The 27,321-nt window shown below is 42.9% G+C and overlaps 1 protein-coding gene across 8 annotated transcripts in view; it reads right to left on the reverse strand.

The window, feature by feature from the left end:
* Positions 1–27,321, reverse strand: part of LOC144780983 (uncharacterized) — a 1,867,627-nt gene that overhangs the window by 1,722,145 nt on the left and 118,161 nt on the right. For all 8 annotated transcript variants that reach the window (XM_078659579.1, XM_078659581.1, XM_078659578.1 and 5 more), the window contains exons 3-4: positions 24,177–24,212; positions 9,484–9,519 (exon numbers count right to left, since the gene is read on the reverse strand). In XM_078659579.1, the coding sequence (XP_078515705.1) occupies positions 9,484–9,519; positions 24,177–24,212 (72 nt within the window). The remainder of the gene's footprint in view (positions 1–9,483; positions 9,520–24,176; positions 24,213–27,321) is intronic.

Genomic DNA, 27,321 nt, shown 5'->3' on the forward strand with positions numbered 1-27,321 from the left:
TCCAGGAGTGGGTGTCACCCATCACCCATCTCTCTGTAGCAAATGCTGGGTCATCATGAGAGCTAGACCAGCAGTCATTAATGATCAGGAGGTGTGAGTCACCATAATAGGATAATATATCGGCATCCGAAAATTCCTCCACAATAAGTGTACACACATGTACGAAGGCAATGCGTATTGCGCCACCGCCTCATAGAAACAAGTTTAGCACTGCATTAATCTGAACCATGATATTGGAATAGTGTGAGGTGATTCTGGAGCTGGTAAAGTACACGCAGAAGTGAAACCATTTTAAATATTGTCGATCTGCCTAATAGGGAGAGTGGCAGCTGAGGGGGAACATCGTTTATGACGCGGTTTTTACACCGCAGTGCCTTTACCCCGCAGCTATCACAACGCAAGTCGTTACTACGACTTGCGCTGGATGGTGCTGTGGGATAGGGAATCTTGCAATTTTATATTCCAACACCTTCCCTACTGTTACGGGGACTGGTGTTGGAATATAAAATTATAAGATTCCTAAATCCACGCCCTCCAACGCAAGTCGTTGTAACGACTTGCGTTGTAAGACTTGCGTGGTAAAGGCATGCGTTGTTACAACATGCGTTGTAACAACGTACATCCGCAGCTGAGACCAGACCCTCACCTACTCTTGATAGCAGTGGAAAAATATTACGATACCATGATATCACAGGATCGGTGGAGATATATACTCCCAAATATTTGAAGCAGTGTCTGGCCAGTGTCAAACCAGGCGCCCACTCCATGTCATTGGCTGAGCTACCCACAGGGAATACTGCCAACTTCCCAGGAATCATATATAGCACAAATGTCTCATTGAATATCAGCATACACTGCAAAATACAAAGCCTGAGGTCTGCAGATTTATAAGGAAAAACAAAACATCCTCTGCGTATAGTGCAATTCTGTTAGACAACTCCAATGACCACTCAAAGCCATGCACCTGAACATCCACCCTCACCCATGCAACCAAAGGCTTCAGGGCGTACAAAAAGGGGGACAGCGGGCACTATAGTCTTGTGCCCCAGCGGATCTGGAAAGGCACCACCACCTTGTTCGCCACCCGGACCGAGGCAGTCAAATCTATATGTAAAAGGCGGGTATAACAGAGGAACCATGGGCCAAAATTAATGTTCTGGAGTAGGAAGAATAGGTATTCCCAGCTGGCCGAGTCAAACGCTTTATCAATAATAAGAGTGCAGTAGCTGGACCTCCCAATCGATCAACTATGGCTAGGGCATTGTGGACATGGCGGATATTGTGATGTGTGGCCCCATGCGGCATGAATCCAGCCTGATCTGGATGGACCAGGCCATGCATATGCCCATTAAATCTGTTGGCGAGATTCTTCTTCCCTCGTTTTTACAGCTTTTTCCTTCCCCCCAGTTCTTCTGAATGCTTACTCCTGCTTTTGCATCGTTTTTTACTGCTTTCTCCTGCCTCTCCCCTGTTTTTCCAAGTGCTTTGTCCTGCTTTTGTCAAATTTCTTTGTACTGCTTTCTCCTTCTTTCCCCCGTTTTTTAAAAGTACTTTTCTTCCTTTTGATACATTTTTACTGCTTTCTCCTTCCTTTTCCCCCCATATTTTGCCTGGATTTCCCTCAATTTTCTGTGTTCTCCATTCTTACCCCATTTTGTCCTGCTTTTCCCTTGTTTTCACTGCTTTTCCTTATTTATTTCTTCATTTGCCACACTTGCCTGCTGCCCATTTTGTGCCTCATGCCAAACCCACCCACCGCCTCCCAGGGCCCCTCCTTCCACCCAGGACCTACTGAATGGAGGCAGAAGTGTGACCCCATTGAGCGGCCACAGTCACAGCTCTCCTGTGGTGCTGCACCGCTCTTCTTCCTACCTGTTTTTCTGAGCACCCAGTCTCTGCTGCTAGCAGCAGCTGGCAGTCTCTGGTTTACACCCCCACACTGGGCTGGAAAATTCAAAAGAATACCACTTCTGCCAACCCCACACCTAGGGTGGGGAAGGAAGTTGAAGCACAACTTTCAGTCCACATCATCTTGAATATGGGGGGATCCCTCCAATCAGGGCTAGGTCTATGCCCCCTCTCCCAGGTGGAAGGCATACCAGAGGGTGTAGTCACCCTGGGTAAGGTACCATTGGCCCTACCTGCTACTCCCCTAAAATGCCTCCTAAATGTAGTATTTAGTTGGCTCCCCAAGACATGACCGTCAGATCTGCAATGGCCTAATAAGGAGACACCCTGCAGCAGAAGCCAGAAAAGGACAAGTGCCTTGGCCCCAGCCCTACCGGCCTGTCTCCAGCTTCGAAAATTATGCAACCTGTCTTGCAACAGCAACCTCCAAAACCCCGGGGGGGACTGTTGCCTTCCATAAAGACTCCAATCGCCCGAGGACAGTGAACCAGTCCAGAAGAAACCGACTCCAAAGACTCCAGATCCAGGCGGATCCAGGTCTCCTGCCCACTCCGCATCCGACGGCCATGGCCCGAGTCTGAGTGGCTAAACTGTGCAGTGAAGTCTCCCCGGCAATCCTGACCTCATGTCCAATGTTGGCTGACCTCTTCAGCCCTCCATGTCACACCTGCAGTGTGAATCCAGAGGCTCCCCCCCCACCACGACCGGCACCAGTAAAAAGATTTTGATGTCAAAAGGGACCCCTGCAACCAAAGCCACTGTGCCTTGGTGAGCTGAAACAACGGTACCTCCATGATTATGTGAAAAAAAGCAGAAGTCGTTGAATAGTGTAATTCCAGTGGCCCTGATAATGAGAAAATGAGAATGAAACACAATTGGACAATGGGTGCTCAATAGCAAATGTGGAGGAGATAATGTGAAACAGATTAGAAAGAAAAGAGTGGCAGAAGGGGTGTTTGGAGAATGATGTGTTGTGCTGAAAAATGCTAAAGAACATCAACAACAGGTGGCCTACTAAAGGTGCTTTATTAACTGAATATAAGGATAAGACCACCTACATCTCAACTTACCTCTGCTTCCTCTCTTCCTCTTGCAAACTCCAGTGCCATGCCTGCAGCCTCTTTGCCATCAGCAAAATCCTCATTGAAAAGCATTGGGCGCCAGACGTCGAATTTGATCCCTGCACACAACCTCCCCTGTGCCGGTGGTGAGATTTGTTTCGGTGTTGCTTGGTGGTCCCCCGTGCTTGTGCTAACCCCAAAAACATGGCCACTGCAACCGATTTACCTATCTGCAAGAAGTGTGGCTCCAGGCACCCCCTTTCTCCATTGGAAAGCATTGTGCCGCTGTTGGTGCAGTTTTGGTACCTACCTGACACTTAGCCCTTGCTAACATTTGCCTCAGAAGACTGAAAATGTAAGTTCGATACTTACCTGTTTAACCACAATATTGTTTTCCCCATAGTATAACACTGGACAGTTTGAAAAAGTTTTAAAGTCTCGATTTTTTGAAAGTGAGAAGTATTTTTAATTAAAAACATACTTACCTGATTACAAAGACTGGGTCTTCAAATAAATCACAAAGTGTCATTTTATAAATTGGTCTGGATCTCCTTCTTGAGTCGTTTGTCCATTATTGATCATGTGTGTGCAATAAATGTCTTACACTCCTCTGTGTTAGGCCTAAGGCTGCTCGCCACACTACCACTAATAGAGCACTTTGGGTTTTGCATTGAGCCCTGTACACTTTTGGGGAACTACTGGACTCCGTGCACGGTATTTTCATCTAGAGTCAATATCATATACAGAGCCGGTTTCCTACAATTTGGAAATAATGTTATATTGGTAGAACAGGCTGGTTTTCAAATGAATCATGACACCCTTGATAATATTGCGGCCTCACAGACATTCATAGAAAAAGATCCACAAATGAGAGGCATGCAAGTATATTCTGCATTTATGGATTTCACCACAGATTTCGACAGAGCAAACTGGGGGACGCAATGGAGAAAATTGGTGGTGTTAGTAATACTGGGTCATCTTTTGCAGTTAATAATAGCCCTTCATTTTTCTATGTGGACCCAAGTTTTGATGGAGAGGAATCAGGGTCTGTTGAGGAGTGGGTGTTGATGCAGAATGGTTTGAAGCAGGGGTGCCGACTGGTGACGCTACTCGTCTCGCTTTACGCTCTTGACTCATGATTTGCCTCGTATAGTCGGTAAGGCAAAGGGGGTGTCGCTGAAATTAGGCCTAATTGGATTTTTGTTGTTTATTACATGAGGCTGATGTTATCCTGATGATCTAGCTCCGATAGGACTTCAAAGACATCTCTCTGTCTTGAAAAATATGCAGAGGAGCATTATTTCAAAATACCCATCTCAAAGAGCAAAGACCTATCCTTCAGGAAGAAAAGTACTAGTATTAGACAAAAAATGTGCTCCGTGGAGAAAGTACAGATGGAAATAGTTAAATTTTATCCCATTCCGGTTAGCATCTTTTGAAGTAACTGTAGTAATAGTGGTCATATAAACCATTGTAAAAGTAGGACTTTGTCCCAGGCATGCGCCATTCATAGATTGTATAAGAATAGTGGAATGTGGAATTTTGCAAATTTTATCTGTTTATGGAGTAAAATTTCCACCAACATAGGGTTATTCATGTGAAGTGATGGGCATGTATGATTGGACCTTTTTAGACATTGTTGAGGGGCGTATTTGGAGTCAAATTTGTTCCTTGGCTTCCACCACTGCTCTTTGGCTTGCATTTGGTTTACCGTCTATGGTTGTGCTTGTTATGGCAGCAGTTTTGAGGTGGGAAAATGGTCTCTTAGGAATTGAAAAGGGTCAAATCAAGCTGCAATAATGTATGAAATCTTCCTTACTTTGAGAGAGATAAGTGCTTTTTATTCTTATTCTAAAAGGGCACTAAAAATGTTTGAGATTACTTCATATGGGGATTCTCCATTTCCAAAATCTTTCTAAAGAAATTCTTTAAAAAAATCTGTGTATATTGTTAGCAGGAAAAGGGATATTTTACTTTGTACACAACATGTTAGGAATACGATTATAACAGAAAGTAGTGTTTCTAAGTTACCCCAACTGTACTTATTATGGAATCTATCACATGGTGTCGGAGAATTATCCTGCTCTTAAATCTTAGTGCCTGATTACGAGTTTGCCGGTCTGACCGCCTGAGAACCATGCCGGCCAGTAGCCCACATAGCTGGCAGTCCAAAGACTGCTGCATTATGAGTTGACCACAGTGCCGGCGATGTGGATGGAGAGATCTTCAATCAATCAATCAATCAATCAAGGGGTATATAAAGCGCGCTACTCCCCAGTGAGGGTCTCAAAGTGCTGGGGGTGGGGGGGGTGGGCAGCTCCGGTTCAGTTGAAGATCAAGGTCTTAAGGTCCTTCCTGAACATGTGCAGGTTGGGGGAGCGTCTGATGCTGACCGGGAGCTCATGCCGGGTTTTGGCTGTGATGTAGGAGAAGGCCCTTCCTCCTGCTCTGCTTCTGCGGATTTGGGGTGTTTCCGCTAGGGCGAGGTTGGCAGATCAGAGAGTTCTTATGAGTGCGTGGAAATAGACTCAATTGTTGAGGTATTTGGGTCCGATGTTGTGGAGGGATTTATAGGCATGAGTGAGAAGCTTGTAGGTTATTCTCTTCTCAACCGGGAGCTAGTTTATGTCTTGAAGGTGTTCGTGCCTTGGGGTCCCGAGGACGAGTCTGGCTGTGGCATTCGGGATGGTTTGGAGCTTGTATAGAAGGGTCCTGTTGATGCCGGCATAGAGGTAATTTCCGTAGTCCAGTCTGCTGGTTATCTTGTGGCGTGGGTGAATATGTTTACCAAATAAATCAATGCCTGTGAGTGCATTTCGACTGCATATGTGTCGGATGCACATATATCCATGATACATGAAGAAAAATACCATCTACCCATTTCCAGAATCAAGCCCATATGTGGGCAGTCCTGATAATCAGTATCAATCAATCAGGGGCTTGTAAAGCGCGCTACTCACCCGTGAGGGTCTCACGGCACTGGCTGGTTTGGGGGGGAGGGGCGGCTCCGGATCAGTCGAAGAACCAGATCTTGAGGTCCTTCCTGAGCACGTGCAGGGTCAGGGAGTGTCTGATGTTCACAGGGAGCTTGTTCCAGGTTTTGGCTGCGATGTAGGAGAAAGCTCTCCCACCAGTACTGTTTCTGCGGAAGCAGGGGACCTCTGCCAGGGCGAGATCGGCGGAGTGGAGGTTCTTCTTGGGTATGTGGAAGGATATTGGATCATTGATGTATTTGGGTCTGATGTTGTGAAGGAATTTGTAGGTGTGGGTGAGGAGTTTGAAGGTGACCCTCTTCTTGACGGGGAGCCAGTGGAGGTCTCGTAGGTGTTGGGTCATGTGCTCATGTCGTGGTGTCCCGAGGATGAGTCTGGCTGCGGCGTTCTGGATGATCTAGAGCCTGTGTAGAAGAGACTTGTTTATTCTGGCATAGAGGGCGTTTCTGTAGTCCAGCCTGCTAGTGCTGAGTGTGTGGTTGACGGTCCTTCTGCAGTCAGGGGGATCCACTTGAAGGTCTTCCGGAGGATGTGAAGGCAGTTGAAACTAGTGGAGGCGACGGCGTTGATTGTCGGGTCATGGAGAGGGAGGAGTCAAGGATGATGCTGAGTTTCCGAGCGTGGTCCGTAGGGGTGGGTGGGCTCCCGAGGGTGGAGGGCCACCAGGTGTTGTCCCAGGCGGAGGTGCAGGGCCAGAGGATGAGGACCTCGGTCTTCTCTGAGTTTAGCTTCAGGCAGCTGTCCTTCATCCAAGCTGCCACGACCTTCATACCTTCCTGGAAACTGAGTCTGATGTCCTCTGGATTCTTCGCGAGCGAGAGGATGAGCTGGGTGTCGTAGGCGTAAGATACGATGCTGAGCCCATTCTGTCTGATGATGGCGACGAGGGGGCTATGTAGATGTTGAAGACCGTGAGACTGAGTGATAATCCCTGGGTTACTCCGCAGTTGCTTTCAGTGGGTTTGGAGAGGAAGGAATGGAGTCGGATCCTCTGGGTTCTGCCAACAAGGATGGATTGGATCCAGTCGAGGGTGGATCCTTGTATTCCTGCGTCATGCAGTCTGGCTGCGAGAGTGCGATGAGACACGGTGATGGGCTGGTAGTTTTTCAGGTCTGTTGGGTCAGCCAATGGTTTCTTGAGGAGGGTATTCACCTCCGCCCGTTTCCAATCATCTGGGCAGATGCCTGACCAGTGGGAGGCGTTGATGGTGCGTCCTAGTTTGGGTGCAATGATGGTGGCGGCTCTGTGGAAGATGTGCGGTGGGCAGGGGTCCTTTGGGGCTCCTGAGTGGGTTTTCTTCATGGTCGCTGTAATGAGTTCTACGGTAGCGGATCCCAGGACATGATGGTCAGCTTATCGGCGTTGGTGGGTGGTGCTAGTCATTGGTTCACTGAAGTTGTCGTAGAGAGCCTTGATCTTGAGAGGGAAGTCAGAGCTGAGCTTGTCGCAGAGTTCCTGGGAATGTGTGACGTCCGTGGCTTCACAGGTGGGTTTTGCGAACTGCTGTATGACGTTGAACAGTTCCTTGGTGTTGGTCACATTGGTCTGGATCTTGTCTCCTACGAAGGTCTGTTTGGTGTCTCTTATGCGCTGATGGTATACCTTTAGGGCGCTCTTGTGGTTGTTCACGCTTCCATGGTTTTCAGGATTCGCCACCGATTCTCTAGGCGTCCGCAGGAGCATCTGACATCTTGAAGTTCTGTGGTGAACCAGGCGGCATTCAGTGGGTGTTGGCAGAGGGGTGTGAGCTTGTCAGCATAGGTGGAGACCCAGCGGTGAAAATCTTCGGCTGTGGAGTTAGCGTTGGTCACAGCGATGGGGGGGTATTGACGGAGGGTGGTGGTGATGTGCTCCTCTGTGACCTTGCTCCAGTTCCATCGTGGTGGGCGTGGGGCGGGTTTGGGTATGGTGGTGGTGTTGAAGGTGAAGGGAATGCAGTGATGGTCAGTCCAGAGGGGCTGGATGGTGTGGCAGAAGCGGAAGTTAGTTCCTCCTGCGAAGATGGGGTCAAGGTTGGTGAGGTTGTCTAGGAGAGTTGTGGAGTTGGGATCGTTGCTGTTGTCGAGGTGGAAGTTCAGGTTCCTGAGTAGAATGTAGTCCATGGAGGTGATGGTGTGGGGTGTGGAGAGCTCGCCGATGGTAGTTTCGTGGTGTGTGCGAGGTCCTGGGGGTCTGTAGATGAGGGTGCCGCCTAGGGTGGTCCTGGGGCTTGTCTGGATTTGGAAGTGGAGGTGGTCAGTGTTTGGGTGGGGTCACTCGTGCTGGATGTGGAGAGTCAGAGGGGGGTCTTTAGTCTTCCTCCTGGGCGGTGTGGACGGTCCTTTCCCTGGATCTTGTAGCTTAAATTGGTAACAGGGGTGGAAGTCATATGTTTAAAGGTGCAGGTGATAATGCTGAGCCATAAGAAACCATACATTAGGAATTAGCTTAATTCTGTAAATAAGAGCCCAGTAGGACTCTTTAAAGAAGATTTGTGAAAATGATTGAACCCCTGGAAACACTCACAGGCTTCTCTGACATAGTACTAAAGTAGTTCACCACTAACCTCACCAACCACTTGCACCTTTTATAGATAGAATCCCAAGATCCCAGAAGCCCACGATCGCCTCCAGTGCTTTCTTCTATCATTTTCAACATCTATATGGAACATTATGGATCCTTACTCACATACAATTTAGGGCCTGATTTAGATGTTGGGGGATGGGTTAGTCCATCACAACGGCGACAGATATCCTGTCCGCTGAAACATAAATACTATAATGGGATTTACATTTTAGCAGATGGGATATCTTTCACTGTTGTGACAGAGTAACCCGTACGCCAACATCTAAATCAGACCATTAAAGATTCGTCAATATACCAAAGACTCTAAACTCTACCCTAAAGTCTCCTCAATCACTAACCTTACCTCAGTGAAGAAAATGCAAATAGTTCTCCCCTGGAAAGATTAAACCTCCCCAGTTATCAAATCTCAATGGTATGCGGTATCACATGAACCCAACATTAATCCATACTTTATTGTAACTAGAATTTCTGCAGGCCTTCCTAATATTGCTTTTTCAGTGTGTAACCCAATAAGTGCAAAGCACTTGAAGATGATTATGAGCTTGATTTAGAGTTTGGTAGGTGGGTTACTCCATCACAAACGTGACAAATATCCCATCCTACAAGTGCATTACTTCCTTTGGAACTTGCAATAAGTCAGATGAGACAGCCATCACATCTGTGATAGAGCAACCATCCTCCAAAGTCAAAATCAGGTCCTCTGCTCCTATGGTGCAGAGTTTAAAACTCATACATAAAGTCAAAGAAATAAACAAGAGTTTTCATAGGTAGTGTTCAGATGTCTTGCCAAACAAAAGGTGGGCCAATCAATTTCCCAGAAAGGCTCGATTCGAGATTTTTTCCCCTCAAAGTACTGTGATTCCAATGATTCCAATGAGAAACCATTGAGCGTTTCATAGCTGGTAGGCTAACTGTGAAATACTTAAATTGTAAACTGTGATTTTGGACTACTTACATTGTTATGATTACATTCCTCTGTCTGCTCAGCAGCCTTTTAGAAAATGGGAAGAAAAAATCACATCATTAAAATACAATAGCAAAATAAATATAAGGATTGGGGGTACTATTTCATATTCAATTCCTCAGAAAAGCAGTGGATAGGAACTCTAATTATGGCAGGCTAAAAAATCCCTATTGCAGATTATTTGCAGAGGTGAACGGGTGGGACAAGGAGTTATGGTTCTTCGACTGCTCCACAGTACAGCACTGCATCTGCTTTGCATGTCTGACAGGGTGCACATTAGCCTTGTGGCACCCATTGCGACAAGTTTTAGTGCCGCCCCACCACCACAACTGTGTTGAGTTGTATGTTTTCTCTGTTGCATAATAAAGATATACTGTTTACATTAAAAGTATATAAGGGGTTCTGGACGGTATCCTTTTAATTGACAATGTTTGCTCTAGGAACAGTCTGAGTTATACTACAAGACATTTTTTAAAAGTACTTGTTATATCTTATACTTTAAGTATTTGCACATTTTGAGGAAGCCTAGCTTGTATAGTGTGTAATACAATTTTAAGAAAATTACTTACATATTCGCAGTGTTTTCTGTCACAGGCTGGGATGTTTTACTACTATATATACACTCATAATCGGTCCACAGTGTGGTGCTAACAAGGATTCAGTTCTGTGACTTGCTGATTAAACACACAGACATCTCCAGTAATTGGATGTATGACGTTACAACGCAAACTATTACAACGCATACTTTCACAACGCAACTATTACAACGCGAGTACCTTTACAACGCATGTTTTTAGAACGCATACCATTACAACGCGAATAAGGTAAAATAATATAAAAGTACCATTACAACGAAATCCACTATGTCGCATACCATTACAACGCATATATATCTCGAAAAAAATATAAAAAAAAATTTTTGTAATATAAAATCTGGCACAAGATGCAGGGAAAATAGGGGTTTTGGGTGGGGAAGTGTATTTAAATTTGGTAAAAAACTATCCATTAGATTTCTGAATTACAAGCATATTTTCATAAATTAATACTCGAGTATTAATATTAATACTCGAGTATTAAATAACGAAAACGATTACGTAAACAAACATATATATTAAGTTTTCAAAAATAAATTCAATACAAGACCTACTGAAAATATATATATTGATATTTTTTTTTGTAATATAAAATCTGGCACGGGATGCAGGGAAAATAGGGGTTTTGGGTGGGGAAGTGCATTAAAATGTGGTAAAAAAACTATGCATTACGTTTCCGAAATACAAGCATATTTTCAAAAATTGATACTCGAGTATTAATATTAATACTCGAGTATTAAATAACGAAAACGATAACGAAAACAAACATATATATTAAGTTTTCAAAAATAAAATCAAAACAAGACCTACTTAAAAAAAATATATTTATATATTTTATTTGTATTACAAAATCTGGCAAGGGGTGCAGGAAAAATAGACGTTTTGGGTGGGGAAGTGTATTAAAATGTGGGAAAATACTACGCATTACGTTTCCGAAATACAAATAATTTTGATAAATTAATACTCGAGAATTAATATTAATACTCGAGTAGTAAATAACGAAAACGATAACTAAAACAAACATAACTTAAACATATAGCAGCCATTTTAGTTAGGGAACATAATAAAATAGTCCTATCACTATTTCAACCAAGCAAATACCACAACAATGCAAACAAAATGGATGGCAAAACGGAGTTAAAAACGAAAACATACACTTTTTACTTACTAACTAATATTTATATGTTTCCACATTAAATAAAACAATATTAAACGCTTTTTAAAACGCACATTTTCTCGAAATTAACGAACACATTCACACAAACATATAAATGCGATGTAGACACCATTTTAAAATCAGTTGATTTTCAACTCGCAGAGAGAGCAGACGCCTGAACCTAACCTTCTGACCTAGTGAACCTTGCAGAATCAAAAGTTAATATTCGACACATTTCTCTGAATGAACAAGTACGTTTAAAAATCAGAATAACCATGAAGTAATATTTCTAAAATAAACACGTATTAATATGTAAAACAAATATATTTAGTTTCCAGATTATTAATGTGTTCCTGTTAAAAACGTCACTTTCTGATATAGAACGCGAATAATTAGAACAAATTTAGTATATATTTTAGTAAATGTATAACGTACTAAATTGTCAAACTGCAAGTTAAATCAGTATTTTTTTACATTTTTTAACCTAAAAACTAAACTTACAATAGAAGAAAGATCTCATAATCTAAATTTTTAAAAACGCATTTCACACACAGACATGCTCTTAAAGAATATATGTGTAACACAACCCAAACAAATATGTAATTCTACTAGTAGAGACTGTAAAAGTAACACCCCGTTTGCATTTACTAAACTAATTAATAAATAAATGGATAAATATAGACTAAATATTCCACATTAATTGCAATAAACTACAAGACCAATGAAAATGAATGATTAAAAACGATTACATATTTACTGAAACGATAATTTAAAAAAATTACAAATTGGATTTTTATTTATTCTGAATTACCTTCATTACCTCTCCTCTAAAATACCAGTTTTAAAATACATAATTGGTATGCTTGTGTATTTGAAAAATGAGAAATTAGATTTATTGATATCAAACTAGAAATGTTATAACTGCCACAATACATCGTTCTCTTAAAAAATAAAGAAAGCGCCAAAATTACAGTTATCAATTCTGAACAAATACTAAAATATTAACTTTTAATGTTTTAAATAATGCTCAAAAATGATAACATTTCAACATTCGCAAAAAAAACAATGTATATTTAAAAATAATTTTCTTTTTAAATTCAATCAGAATTTGATTACGTGAGCCTCGTCAAAAACATCACCGTCAAGAAAATCACCTTAAGAAGAAAAAGACACCAATCTAAAAAGGTAAATATAATCGAAAAACACCTTAACAAACTAATAGATAGAGTAGAACTATTAATAGGAAGGTGCAGCATTAAGGAACGTGATGGTCAGTGTAAGGGTGTAATTTACTAATCCAACTCTAGGAAAATGCAGCAGTAGGGAAAGTGAAGGACAGTGTAAGGGTGTAATTTACTATTCCAACTCCAGAAAGGTGCAGCAGTAGGGAAAGTGATAGTCAGTGTAAGGGTGTAATTTAATATTCCATCTCCAGGAAGGTGCAGCAGTAGGGAAAGTGATGGTCAGTGTAAGGGTGTACTTTACTATTCCAACTCCAGGAAGGTGCAGCAGTAGGGAAAGTGATGGTGAGTGTAAGGGTGTAATTTACTATTCCAACTCCAGGAAGGTGCAGCAGTAGGGAAAGTGATGATCAGTGTAAGGCTGTAATTTACTATTCCAACTCCAGGAAGGTGCAACAGTAGGGAAAGTAATGGTCAGTGTAAGGGTGTAATTTATTATTCCAATCCAGGAAGGTGCAGCAGTAGTGAAGGTGATGGTCAGTGTAAGGGTGTAATATACTATTCCAATTCCAGGAAGGTGCAGCAGGAGGGAAAGTGATGGACTGTGTAAGGGTGTAATTTACTATTCCAACTCCATGAAGGTGTAACAGTAGGGAAAGTAATGGTCAGTGTAAGGGTGTAATTTACTATTCCAACTCCAGGAAGGTGCAGCAGTAGTGAAAGTGATGGTCAGTGTAAGGGTTTAATTTACTATTCCAACTCCAGGAAGGTGCAGCAGTAGGGAAAGTGATGGACTGTGTAAGGGTGTAATTTACTATTCTAACTCCAGGAAGGTGCATTAGTAGGGAAAGTGATGGACAGTGTAAGGGTGTAATTTACTATTCCAACTCCAGGAGGTGCAACAGTAGAGAAAGTGATGGTCAGAGTAAGGGTGTAATTTACTATTCCAACTCCAGGAAGGTGCAACAGTAGGGAAAGTAATGGTCAGTGTAAGGGTGTCATTTACTATTCCAACTCCAGGAAGGTGCAGCAGTAAGGAAAGTGATGGTCAGTGTAAGGGTGTAATTTACTATTCCAACTCCAGGAAGGTGCAGCAGTAGGGAAAGTGATGGACTGTGTAAGGGTGTAATTTACTATTCTAACTCCAGGAAGGTGCATTAGTAGGGAAAGTGATGGACAGTGTAAGGGTGTAATTTACTATTCCAACTCCAGGAAGTTCCAGCAGTAGAGAAAGTTATGGTCAGTGTAAGGGTGTAATTTACTAATCCAACTCCAGGAAGGTGCAGCAGTAGTAAAAGTGTTGGACAGTGTAAGGGTGTAAGTTAAAAATCCAACTCCAGAAAGGTGCATCAGTAGTGAAAGTTTAGGATGAAAAATATTTTCAATAATTAATGTACAGATAATATTTTGAATCTATTATTAAACTTAAACATATATTGATTTTTTTTTTACTTTTTCTACAGAAAATGACAAGCCAAGCAACAGCAAAATATATCAAATCCAGGAAAGGAAACAGGTTATTACAACATTGTGGATATATATATATTGCAATGAAAGGATAAGTGAACCAAGGAGACATTGGAGATGTGTACAATATTATTCAGCCCGTTGCAGTGGCAGAGCGGTTACTGTTGGTGAAAATGTTATAAAAACAACTGAACATAACCACTCTGCCTCTGCAATGGAGATTGAAATTCGTGAGACTATTAACGAAATGAAAGATATTGCATCCACCTCCAATGGCACACCTGGTTCAATTTTAAGAGAGGTTGCACAGCATGTCCCAGGTCATATTGCTTGTAATATGCCAATTATTCCTAATTTGCGACGAATTATGCGAAGAAAAAACAGGCAAGTAACACTCACACTGAAACTCCACAAACTTTTGCTGACATACATATTTCTAATGAACTTTCTATCTCTTTCTCCAATGAACCCTTCTTACTGTACGACAACCAAAACCCTCTGAAACGTTTACTAATCTTTAGCACTCCCCGCAACCTTGTAAAATGAGAGAATACTGACATTTGGATGATGGATGGAACGTTTAAAAGTACGCCCCATCCTTTCACCCAAATTTACAGTATTCATGCACAGATTCAAAATAATGTAGTACCCTTAGTATATAGTTTGCTACCTGATAAGCAATCAGCAACTTATACTGAATTTTTGTCTGTAATTAAAGAAAAAACTTCAAATAAAAGTTGTAGGAAAATCATCGTGGATTTTGAATTGACTATGATGAATGTTATCACCAAAACGTACTCAGATACGCAAATTCAGGGATGTTTTTTTCATTTTTCCCAGGCTTTTTGGCATAAGTTACAAAAAACATCCCTAGTTACTGATTACTGTACAGATAGCAAACTACAGGTAGAATTAAAGAAACTAACTGCACTTTGTTTTGTACCTCCTGAAAGTGTAGATGAATACTACACTGCAATTTCTGAATCTGATTATTATGTCGAAAATGAAGATAAATTGGCCCCCTTGTTAAATTACTTCGAGGACACATGGATTGGACATCTAAGTAGATCGGGTCGCAGGAGGAAGCCACGTTTCCATGTGGAGTGGTGGAACTGCTACACAACCTCCTTAGAAGGAGGTGCAAAAACAAACAATGCCATAGAGGGATGGCATAACTCCTTCAACCATACAATTGGAAAACCACACCCCAATTTCTACTCATTTTTACTAACTTTGAAGAAGGAGCAAAGTTATCAAGAAATGAGAATTGCACAAACTTTGACAGGTAGCCTAAATCCACGTATTTCAAAACAATCTAAGGAAATGTCTGAGAGACTATTGGCAATACTTCAAAAGTTTTCGTTGAGTGTGGCATTAGACTACCTGGAAAATGTTGCTAACATATTACATTTTTAAACACATACACCCACCTTACTTGCCTGCTTTTACCTACATTTTTTTTAATTAAGTTAATTAAATTGGCTTTTTTTTTTTTAATTTAAATTACAATCGGGTCAACAAACCATATTTTTTTTTTTATAAAAAAAATATATTTATTATTTCCAAAAATAATTATTTTGGAAATATTTTTCATATTTTTTTTATTAAAAAAAGGAAAAATTATTACTAATTCTATAAAAACATTATTAATATAACAAATAACTTTTTCAAATAATTATTTTTTTTAAACTTCCAGAAAGCATTTTGAACGTAACATTTAATTTCTTTAATTCCACCTTTGCACTCAATAATTCAAAAAGTATTTTTTGGTATTATTGCTATATATTCAGCTGGTTTTTTGTTACTTAATTTATCTAAATGAATCATCTTCCAATTATGGAAAATCAAGGTTCCAAAGTATATTAAAAATTATAAAAAAAACTTTTATTAACAAGATAATTTCAAACTTTTAATCAACAAATTTGTAAACTCCAGTGTCGAAATCAATAAATCAGCAATAGAAACATTTATATGATATTAAATTCACTATCAAATAAATGTCAAACTGAAATTGAAAAACCATATTAGTAAAGCAAAACTTCCTAACTCCATTAAATCTCGCTAACTAATCGTTTTCATTATCTTTTCATTCCCTACCTGAAATATTTCTTACTAAGCAGCCCATTTAGAAATGAACTTTAACAAATCAATGTAAACAACACAAAAACCAGCATGTTTATACCTCGATAGAACCAAATAACCACTTTTTACGATAATGTCATCTTTTATTTCCAATTTATTTCATAAATACTGTACATTTCTTTATTTTCAATTAATTAATTACGTTCAAAATATTTTCTATTATAAAACTTTTACTTATTTAAAACAACGTATCCGTTTACGCTTCTATAATTGCGACCCGACAAAGGCATATTCAATGAACATAATCGGCGTCATGTTACAAATTGTACAAAAACATCAAATTTAACTTAGGCAACCTCAACTTATCCTTACGTTACAATATTTATATCCACAATGTTTATATTAGCTATTATAAAAGATATTTAAGTTTCCTACCTGTGCGCAGATCAGCTTCCAGGGTTGTGGCTGGCGTCCTAACCGGGCTTTGTCCTCAGCCCCGTCTAGTATCATAGCTGGCGCAGAGTACGCCTGCATGCTGCTAAATACCAGATCAGCGTGCAGTCATGCGCAAGACATCTTTGAGCTTCTCGAGACAGAGAAGCCACTCTGTTTAATGTTGACGGAGACTTGGTGGGGAGAATCCTCCAACCCCGATGTGGCAATGGCAATCCCGCCTGAGTATAACATCTTCAGGAAGGACAGAGCGAAGGGCAGGGGCGGTGGGGTCGCTCTGGTGGTGAGGAAGGGCACGTTGTGCACCGTTCTGCCCACGGAGGATATCCGTGGATCGGAATCGCTGGCTTTTTCACTCACGCTAGCGCCGCACCAGTCAGTGAAGGGTCTGTTGGTCTATCGACGCCCTGGCCCGCTCGGAACTTTCTTTGCCGACCTTGATTCGGTGTTGTTGGGTCTGGCCCTGAGAGCAGAACACTGCTTAGTGGCGGGGGACTTTAACATCCGGATGGATGATCCGTCTGACCCCGCTGCTATAAAGCTTTCTGAAGCCATGAATCCACTGGGCCTTATACCTCATTTGCAGGGGCCGACTCATGCTAAGGGGCATACTCTTGACCAGGTTTTTTCTACATCCCCTTTGGTGGTGAAAGAGATTCTCCCGGTCTTGTGGTCGGATCACTGGCTTGCCAAATTTGTGATCAGTGGCACTGCCAGGTCGTCCACCCCTGTCCCACAGCAACGGGGTCGAGCTTTTAGAGCATTTAGTAGAGTGACCCCTGAGATGCTGGCACAGGCTGCTTTGAATCACCCCTGTCCTCTCTCAGGTGAGCTGGAGAGGGATTTGGAGTCCTTGCAAGATTGGCTTACGGAGAGGCTTAATGACCTGGCCCCGATGCAGCCCCCCCGCGTGACATCAAAGCGGGTGTCGGCCCCTTGGTTTACTCCTGCACTGTGGGCTACGCGGCAGCAGTGCAAGGTAGCCGAAAGGGCCTGGCGGGCTCACTATGACAGCATGGACAGGTCCGCCTATAAGGCTGTGGTTAAGGTCTACCACCGGGACATCCGCCTCGCAAAGAAAGCCTATCTCGCGGGAAGAATTGAAGCGGCCGGGAATTCCAGCAAGGAGATTTTTACCATCGTAAGAGAATTCATTTCCCCTCGGACCATTACATCGGAAGAGGTGCCCTCAGGTTCCTGGGCGGCGGATCTTGCTTGTTTTTTTACAAGCAAGATAAAACTTATACAGGACTCCTTTTCATCTGTAGTACCTGTTAGGCCGCCGGTGCCCGAGGTTGGTATGTTTTCCTCTGTTGCGCAGGGCGCCATGTTGGCCGAGTTTCCATCTTTGTCAGCCCCCGCCTCTCTAGCGCTTATGGGCAATTTAAAATCTGGGTCTCCGCTGGACCCTTGCCCAGCTAAGCTCTTGGGTAAATTGGCGGAGGTGATCAACCCACTGGCGAACCCTCTCCTCAACTTGTCGTTGAGTTCGGGAGTGGTTCCTTCAGAGTGGAAGCAGGCCATGGTCATCCCGCTACTTAAAAAACCTGGGCTTGACCCAAAGGTCCCAGCTAACTATAGGCCGATTTCGCTGTTGCCGGCTCTTGTAAAAATCTTGGAGAAGCACGTTCAGTCGGTGCTCTCCAATTTTTTGGAGTCCCACGAGATTCTGCATGACTCCCAGTCAGGCTTTCGCTCTAATCGTAGCACCGAGACCGCGCTCCTTGAGGTTTCTGAAACCATCAAAGGGGTGTTGGACACCGGGGGCAAGGTCATGCTGGTGTTGTTGGATCTGTCGGCGGCTTTTGACACCGTCCCCCATGATGGCCTTCTCGCAAGACTCTTTGAGATTGGTCTCCGGGGGACGGTGCTCAGATGGTTTTCGTCTTTCTTAGCCGGCCGCCGGCAGACGGTCTGGACATCACCTGACTCCGCCGTGATGCCGCCATTGGGAGTCGGGGTCCCTCAGGGCTCCATATTGAGCCCGACCCTTTTTAACATCTTTATGACCCCTTTGGCGGCGGTGGCGGAGTCATTTGGTGCCCGGATCGTGTCGTATGCCGACGACACCCAGCTCCTTTTCTCTTGCGAGAAAGGGGCTGACTTTGACGTGGAGAGTATCCGGAATTGCCTTGGGGCGGTGTTCACATGGTTCCAACTGAACAGCCTCAAGTGCAATTCCGATAAATCTGAGGTACTCTTTTTCAGGTGCGATTCAGAGCCCAGCTGCCAGGCCTGGTGGCCCTTCGACATGTTCCCACCATCCGGCTCTTCCCCTATGGCTAAAAACTTGGGGGTTAAGATGGATAAGGGGTTGACGATGAAAGCCCAGATTCTTGGGGTGACCGGCACCTGCTTCGGCCTATTAAAAATGCTGCGGAGGTTTCTGCCTCTTCTGTCAGAGGAGCATAGGAGGCTGACTGTGCAGGCTCTGATAGGCTCCAGGCTGGATTATGCCAACATTCTTTACCTGGGCCTTCCAGAGTACCTGCTACAGCGGCTTCAAGTTGCGCAGAATGCGGCGGCCAGGGCCATTTTTGGTCTTAATAGACGTACCAGCGTCTCTGGGCTACTGCTGACGCTGCATTGGCTACCCACCCGCAAACGGATTGCCTTCAAGGCTATGACTTTGGCCTATAAGGCGCTCCACGCGGTGGGGGCAAAGTATCTCCAAAAGAGACTGGCCTTTTACCATCCGGCTCGGTCGCTGAGGTCTGAATCTCTACTCTTGGCGGCGGTCCCTCGTGTTAAGAGGGCCCGCCTGGGTGGCCGCTCCTTTAGTCTATTGGCCCCACAGATGTGGAATTCGTTGCCGCTCCCACTTCGGGGGGCTACTACTCTTCTTGAGTTTAGGAAAGGGCTCAAAACCTGGCTGTTCTCTCAGTAGTCCTCCAGGTAGTTCTTTTTTTTTTTTATTGTCTGTGTGTTGTGCACTTCTTTTAACTGTGTTATGTTTTTCTGCATTACTCCCCCTTACCTAAAGCGCCGGGATACTCTTTTTGAGTAACCGTTGCGCTATACAAAACAATAAATAACATAACATAACATAACATAGATGCTGTTCAAAATGGCCGCTTGCGTCGACGTTGACGTAACGACGTCATGCAAAACAACTAAGATCAAAAAAGGACTATTTTGCCAAGATTATATTATTTAAAAGTGTAATATATGTCTAAAATGTAAATCATTTGTGAATAAATTATTTTAAATATGTATTATTTCCAATAAAATTTGAATTTTGTTTTTCTTTTATATTTTAAATAAAAATATATTATGAAACAATAAATACACTGTCATTGTATTTTTTACTATTCTCTATTTTACATTTATATTCATAATTATACTTTAAAAAATAATGTTTATTTTCACTTACCTTAATACTATATGTATTTCCTTGTATTTCTGCTTCTTTCCTTTTGTATAACGACTTTCAAAAGTATCACGTGGGATGCTATGGAGAAGTTATCGAAATAAAAGAAGGACACATGACTCCATATAAATCAATGTTAAAACATGGGAAAAAAATAAAACTTACCTTTTAATATTAAATCATTTTTTTAAAAAATGTTAAATATTTTTCTAAAATAGTCAATTATACATTAGAGTATTTTAAAATTATTATATAATTTTTTTAAAAATATATTTGTAGATATTTATAAATTAATAACTTTTTTTAAAAATTGAAAATTATATTTTTACATTCTCTCTTCTTATATTTATCAAGAAAAACTTCAAAAATAATACTTTATATTTTAACATACTTAAATATTTTATTTAACTTTTATAAAATTGAAAAATGTTTTTATTAAAAATATTTCTACCTTTAAAAATTAAATTATTAATTCTAAAACACTTCAAATATACTCCATCTAAATTTAATCTATCAATCTTATATTTTTTCAAATAAACATTAATTATTATTTTTTTAAATAAAATTACGATATAAAAACATGCGTTGTAACAGCACTTGCGTTGTAATGGTAAGCGTTGTAAAAACATGCGTTGTAAAGGTTCTTGCGTTGTAATAGATGCGTTGTAAAAGAAATGCGTTGTAAAAGTTGCGTTGTAATGGCTGTTCCCCCCAGTAATTGCATTGACCAGCTGAGGTATCATAACAAGAGTGTATTTCTCACCAACTGCTTTAACTTCCTTTAGTTTCTTTATGTCAAGCTGTGTGAATTATTTTATCTGAGGGTGAAAGTCCAAAAAGTTATTTAATGTTTTGCTTTTTTTTTGCTCTGTCTTTGCCTTTTACCCCACATTCACTGACGCACCCCCAGTGCAATCGGGGTTCCAGATCCCATACTTTTTTTATGCACTTCAGCCACCATAGCTGCTTCCGCAAATATAATGAGCCTGATCTGAAAGAAGTGGTCTGCCTACAGCACGGAGCTCAGCTGTAAGAGCTGGTGCCACTGCCAATTATTCAGACAGATCCCAAGCACAGGAGGAGCTTTTCAATGCCCCCAGATGGCTCCTAAGATGCAGCCAGCAGAGGGCCCTCAATCTGCACAGACAGGCCACAGGATGGACCTCCCATCACCAACCGCATATGCACCGTTGTCTGCCTTTAATTACCACAGCACCTGGTGCAGTGGAAATGAAAACAGACAACGATACTCACATGAAGGCTTTAGGGCTATGAGACAGGTACCAGCTGATTTTACAGTGCAAATGGTGCCCCCGACCTCGGCGCCCGGTTCACAACCAGAGCTGAAGTCAGATCACAATTCATGTATAAGGCCTTGCCTAGGTTGCTAGCGGGGAGTCGCCCGATTAACCGTGAGTATGGGAGTTTTTTATAATTAAGGTGCTGACTGAAAATACCTACCGGAGGTTATCACGAGAGTCACGCATGAGTCTTTCAGGTTTAAACAGTTGCGGTAATGCCCTGTAGTGACAACAATGTATTTCTAAACAACCGTCCCTCTTTTACAGTTAATGTTGGGCGTGAAGGTGGCCCCTGCCTTGAACCCAGGACGCTTGTTTGTTCGTAACTAGAAGTGAGTTATTACGTTATTCTTCTTGATTTAACACTAATTAGATCTTCCATGGTGTGACGAAGGCCCAGCACAGCCAGTGATGTTTTTATTCCCTTTTTTAATAATGCCAACGTAATAGTGAAGGGCTGGTAGGTGCTGCAAAATGTGACAGCCCATTCCAAGAATGTGTTAGCTCATTTCAGAGGGTGCGACTTCAGCATTCCTCTTCCGATACGCTATTCTACTGCATAGAGCATAGTGTATCAGTAGTTTGCTTACAGACTAATAGTTGGGAATGTTATAGATTGTATGGAAGAATGGTGGTATGCGCTACTCAATCAGTATACGTCGGGCACAACTACAAACGTGATGTGTTTTTTGTAAGCACGATAAGTACATAATTAACCTGTATATGCCATACCCTTTTTTGACACTGAACTTTATCTGTTACAGATCCAAGCCCCTTGGGTTTTACTAAGGAGACTCAGTACGGGAGTTCCGTGAGTTGGTGAAACACTATGGGGCTAATTCCGATCCTGGAAAAACGCTGTACAAATCGTGGTATGGAGCGTTTTCCCCATACAATTCGTACGTGTAAGGAGGCCCCTACAACCTAGGAAGTAAGATCCGTACAAATAGACGCACTCCATACAAATTGTAAAAAAGGCCATACAACTCGTATATACAAGCGATTCTGATTCGGATTGCTCTGTACACGACGTTCCCATGTATTCCTGGCAGCAGTTTACAACCCAGCAAGTACGATTTGTACAAACGGCACTCCATACAGCTCTTTTTTTACAAGAGCCAAAAAGTGCCGGAAAAACCTTGTACGCCCCGAAAACAGTACGAGACAGACCCCCTCATGTACCCGTCGTACACCCCATGAATACAGGGGTACGGTGCGTATGTACGGTACGTACGGATGGCACGGAAAGTGGGGTACGGTGCGTACATACGCGATGAAGGGGTACTGGTCGTGTATGCACCGTACAAGCACCGTATCCCAAAATCACGTATGTACGCACCGTACCCCAAAATCACGTATGTATGCACCGTACCCCAAAATCGCGTACGTACGCACCGTACCCCAAAATCGTGTATGTACGCACCGTACCCCAAAATCGCCTACGTATGCACCATACCCCAAAAATGCGATTTTGGTCACGGTCCGTACATACGCGATTTTGGGGTACGGTGCGTACGCGATTTTGGGGTACGGAGCGTACATACGTGATTTTGGGGTACGGTGCATACGTACGTGATTTTGGGGTACGGTGCGTATATACGCGATTTTGGGGTACGGTGCGTATGTACGCAATTTTGGGGTACGGTGCTTGTACGGTGCGTACACGACCAGTACCCCAAAATCACGTATGTGTGCACCGTACCCGAAAAATCGCGTACATACTTTGCGTACATGCGCGATGTTGGGGTACGCACCATACACACGCCTCGCATGTGGGGGGACCCCTGTACGCCTCATACCCCTATACGACCCGTACCTCGGTATGAGTCGTACCCCCAGAACGAGTCATACCAGGGTACGAGGCATATAGGGGTTCGCTTTGTTGCCCGGTACGAGTCATTTCCCGTACACAGGCCATTTTCCATACAAATCGTATGCTGACAACCCGGTACGAATCGTACTTGACGGGTTGGACAGCCTTTTTACAAATTGTATGGTCTTTTTTACAAGTCCGTGTCGTACAGTTTTTCCCGATCCAATTTGTAAGGATCGGGCCGATCTGTATGTATTTTTCCCGTACGAATCGTACTACACGGGTTGGAAGGGACTTTTACAATTTGTATGGAAAAAAATACAAATCCTATTTGTATGGAAAATAAAAATCCAGGATCAGAATCGGCCCCCATGTATTCTAAGCACCACAGGTTGGGCACACTTTAGGATGTGTCCTCTGCTGTGGTGATTTCTATTTTGAAATTGTATAGGTCCTGATGAATGCTGAGTGAATGATACTCGATATAGCAGAAACATGTTGACCTCATAAGTTTTTTAAGTACACCAGGGTTTGCATTGACCCTTACCCAGGATGTGCGCCTTATCACTTCGATTTTAATGGAGTGTGACTATCCCTTTATTATATTCTTACTGATGGTCACTACAATTTGAGTGTTGTCAGCGTAGGATATTGGGGTAAAGCCACAGTTTCTTATTATTTCAGCAAGGGGGGCAACGTATAGGTTTAAAAGGGTAGGACTCAGCGAGGATCCCTGCGGGACCCCGCATGGTAGATAAAAAGATTTGGATTTTGCTCCTCCTACTTCTACTGAAAAAGTTCTGTTGGCTAGATAGGATTCAATGAGGGTACATGCCGAGTCATTTGATTATGAGCTTGATTTAGAGTTTGGTAGGTGGGTTACTCCATCACAAACGTGACAAATATCCCATCCTACAAGTGCATTACTTCCTTTGGAACTTGCAATAAGTCAGATGAGACAGCCATCACATCTGTGATAGAGCAACCATCCTCTAAAGTCAAAATCAGGTCCTATGCTCCTATAGTGCAGAGTTTAAAACTCATACATAAAGTCAAAGAAATAAACAAGAGTTTTCATAGGTAGTGTTCAGATGTCTTGCCAAACAAAAGGTGGGCCAATCAATCTTCCAGAAAGGCTCGATTCGAGATTTTTTCCCCTCAAAGTACTGTGATTCCAATGATTCCAATGAGAAACCATTGAGCGTTTCATAGCTGATAGGCTAACTTTGAAATACTTAAATTGTAAACTGTGATTTTGTACTACTTACATTGTTATGATTACATTCCTCATTCTGCTCAGCAGCCTTTTAGAAAATGGGAAGAAAAAATCACATCATTAAAATACAATAGCAAAATAAATAGAAGCATTGGGCTACTATTTCATATTCAATTCCTCAGAAAAGCAGTGGATAGGAACTCTAATAATGGTAGGCTCAAAAATCCCTATTGCAGATTATTTGCAGAGTTGAACGAGTGGGACAAGGAGTTAGAGTTCTTCGACTGCTCCACAGTACAGGACCGCATCTGCTGTGCAAGTCTGACAGGGTGCACATTAGCCTTTGTGGCACCCATTGCGACAAGTTTTAGTGCCGCCCCACCACCACAACCGTTTTTTTTTAAGTTGAGTTGTATGTTTTCTCTGTTGCATAATAAAGATATACTGTTTACATTAAAAGTATATAAGGGGTTCTGGACGGCATCCTTTTAATTGACAATGTTTGCTCTAGGAACAAACCGAGTTATACTAGAAGACATTTTTAAAAGTACTTGTTATATCTTATACTTTAAGTATTTGCACATTTTGAGGAAGCCTAGCTTGTATAGTGTGTAACACAATTTAAAGAAAATTACTTACATATTCGCAGTGCTCTCTGTCACAGGTTGGGATGTCTTACTACTATATATACACTGATTACCGGTCCAGAGTGTGGTGCTACCAAGGATTCAGTTCTGTGACTTGCTGATTAAACAGACAGACATCTCCAGTAATTGCACTGACCAGCTGAGGTATCATAACAAGAGGGTATTTCTCACCAACTGCTTTAACTTCCTTTAGTTTTTTTATGTCAAGCTGTGTGAATTATTTTATCTGAAGGTGAAAATCCAAAAAGTTATTTAATGTTTTGCTTTTTTTGCTATGTCTTTGCCTTTTACCCCACATTCACTGATGCACCCCCAGTGCAATCGGGTTTCCAGAACCCATACTTTTTTTATGCACTTCGGCCACCATAGCTGCTTCCGCAAATATAATGAGCCTGATCTGAAAGAAGTGGTCTGCCTACAGCACGGAGCTCAGCTGTAAGAGCTGGTGCCACAGGAGGAGCTTTTCAATGCCCCCAGATGGCTCCTAAGATGCAGCCAGCAGAGGGCCCTCAATCTGCACAGACAGGCCACAGGTTGGACCTACCATCACCAACCGCATATGAACTGTTGTCTGCCTTTAATTACCACAGCACTTGGTGCAGTGGAAATGAAAACAGACAACGATACTCACATGAAGGCTTTAGGGCTATGAGACAGGTACCAGCTCATTTTACAGTGCAAATAGTGCCCCCGACTTCGGCGCCCGGTTCAGTAAATGTAAATTGATACTTGTATAGCGCAAGACTCACCCGCAAGGGTCTCAAGGCGCTTGTACGAATACCGCTGTGGAACCCATCCTGGCTTTCCCTGTGAGGTGTCCACTCCTGGGCACCCCCAAGGTGGAGGCCAGGCATCCTTAGCGTTGTGGGGGCCGTTATGGAGATTAAGCAAGCTATTGCCCAGAGTTGTAGAGTGGGACTCCATGATTGGAATACGCACAGAGGCGAGAATTAAGCGATACAAAAGGGGATGATGGACGGAGCGTTTGAGCAAATCAAACACTCACCTCACCCCCAGTCAACTGATCTGGGTTTAATCCATCACCATTCTTTAGCCCACTCAGCCACCCCTTTTCAGACATGGCTATATGCAAATCAGTCTGGCCCTGTGCCTCATGGGAACAGTCCAGCCCGAACTGCCAAGCCATGTCTTTCATGGACCGGAAACAAGCATCCTGGGACCGGTTTCGGATACATAATCCTCATCAGCCAGGCTATCTTGAATCCAGTGGCCAAGTGAGAAAGGGACTCACGTCTGAGCATACCCTGCCACACTTAGGCCAAACAAAGCGATACAAAAGGGTATGATGGACGGAGCGTTTGAGCATATCAAACACTCAACCCCAGTCAACTGATCTGGGTTTAATCCATCACCATTCTTTAGCCCACTCAGCCACCCCATTTCAGACATGGCTATATGCAAATCAGTCTGACCCTGTGCCTCATGGGAACAGTCCAACCCGAACTGCCAAGCCATGTCTTCCATGGACCGGAAACAAGCATCCTGGGACCGGTTTCGGATTCATAATCCTCATCAGCCAGGCTATCTTAAATCCAGTGGCCAAGTGAGCAAGGGACTCACGTCTGAGCATACCCTGCCACACTTAGGGCGAACAAAGCGATACAAAAGGGGATGATGGACGGACGATTGATCAAATCAAACACTCACCCCCAGTCAACTGATCTGGGTTTAATCCATCACCATTCTTTAGCCCACTCAGCCACCCCATTTCAGACATGGCTATATGCAAATCAGTCTGACCCTGTGCCTCATGGGAACAGTCCAGCCCGAACTGCCAAGCCATGTCTTCCATGGACCGGAAACAAGCGTCCTGGGACCGGTTTCGGATTCATAATCCTCATCAGCCAGGCTATCTTGAATCCAGTGGCCAAGTGAGCAAGGGACTCACGTCTGAGCATACCCTGCCACACTTAGGGCGAACAAAGCGATACAAAAGGGGATGATGGACGGAGCGTTTGAGCAAATCAAACACTCACCCCCAGTCAACTGATCTGGGTTTAATCCATCACCATTCTTTAGCCCACTCAGCCACCCCATTTCAGACATGGCTATATGCAAATCTGTCTGACCCTGTGCCTCATGGGAACAGTCCAGCCCGAACTGCCAAGCCATGTCTTCCATGGACCGGAAACAAGCATCCTGGGACCGGTTTTGGATTCATAATCCTCATCAGCCAGGCTATCTTGAATCCAGTGGCCAAGTGAGCAAGGGACTCACGTCTGAGCATACCCTGCCACACTTAGGGCGAACAAAGCGATACAAAAGGGGATGATGGACGGAGAGTTTGAGCAAATCAAACACTCACCCCCAGTCAACTGATCTGGGTTTAATCCATCACCATTCTTTAGCCCACTCAGCCACCCCATTTCAGACATGGCTATATGCAAATCAGTCTGACCCTGTGCCTCATGGGAACAGTCCAGCCCGAACTGCCAAGCCATGACTTCCATGGACCGGAAACAAGCATCCTGGGACTGGTTTCGGATTCATAATCCTCATCAGCCAGGCTATCTTGAATCCAGTGGCCAA

The sequence above is a fragment of the Lissotriton helveticus genome, chromosome 9 (genome assembly GCF_964261635.1).
Source record: "Lissotriton helveticus chromosome 9, aLisHel1.1, whole genome shotgun sequence".
Lineage (NCBI taxonomy): Eukaryota > Metazoa > Chordata > Amphibia > Caudata > Salamandridae > Lissotriton > Lissotriton helveticus.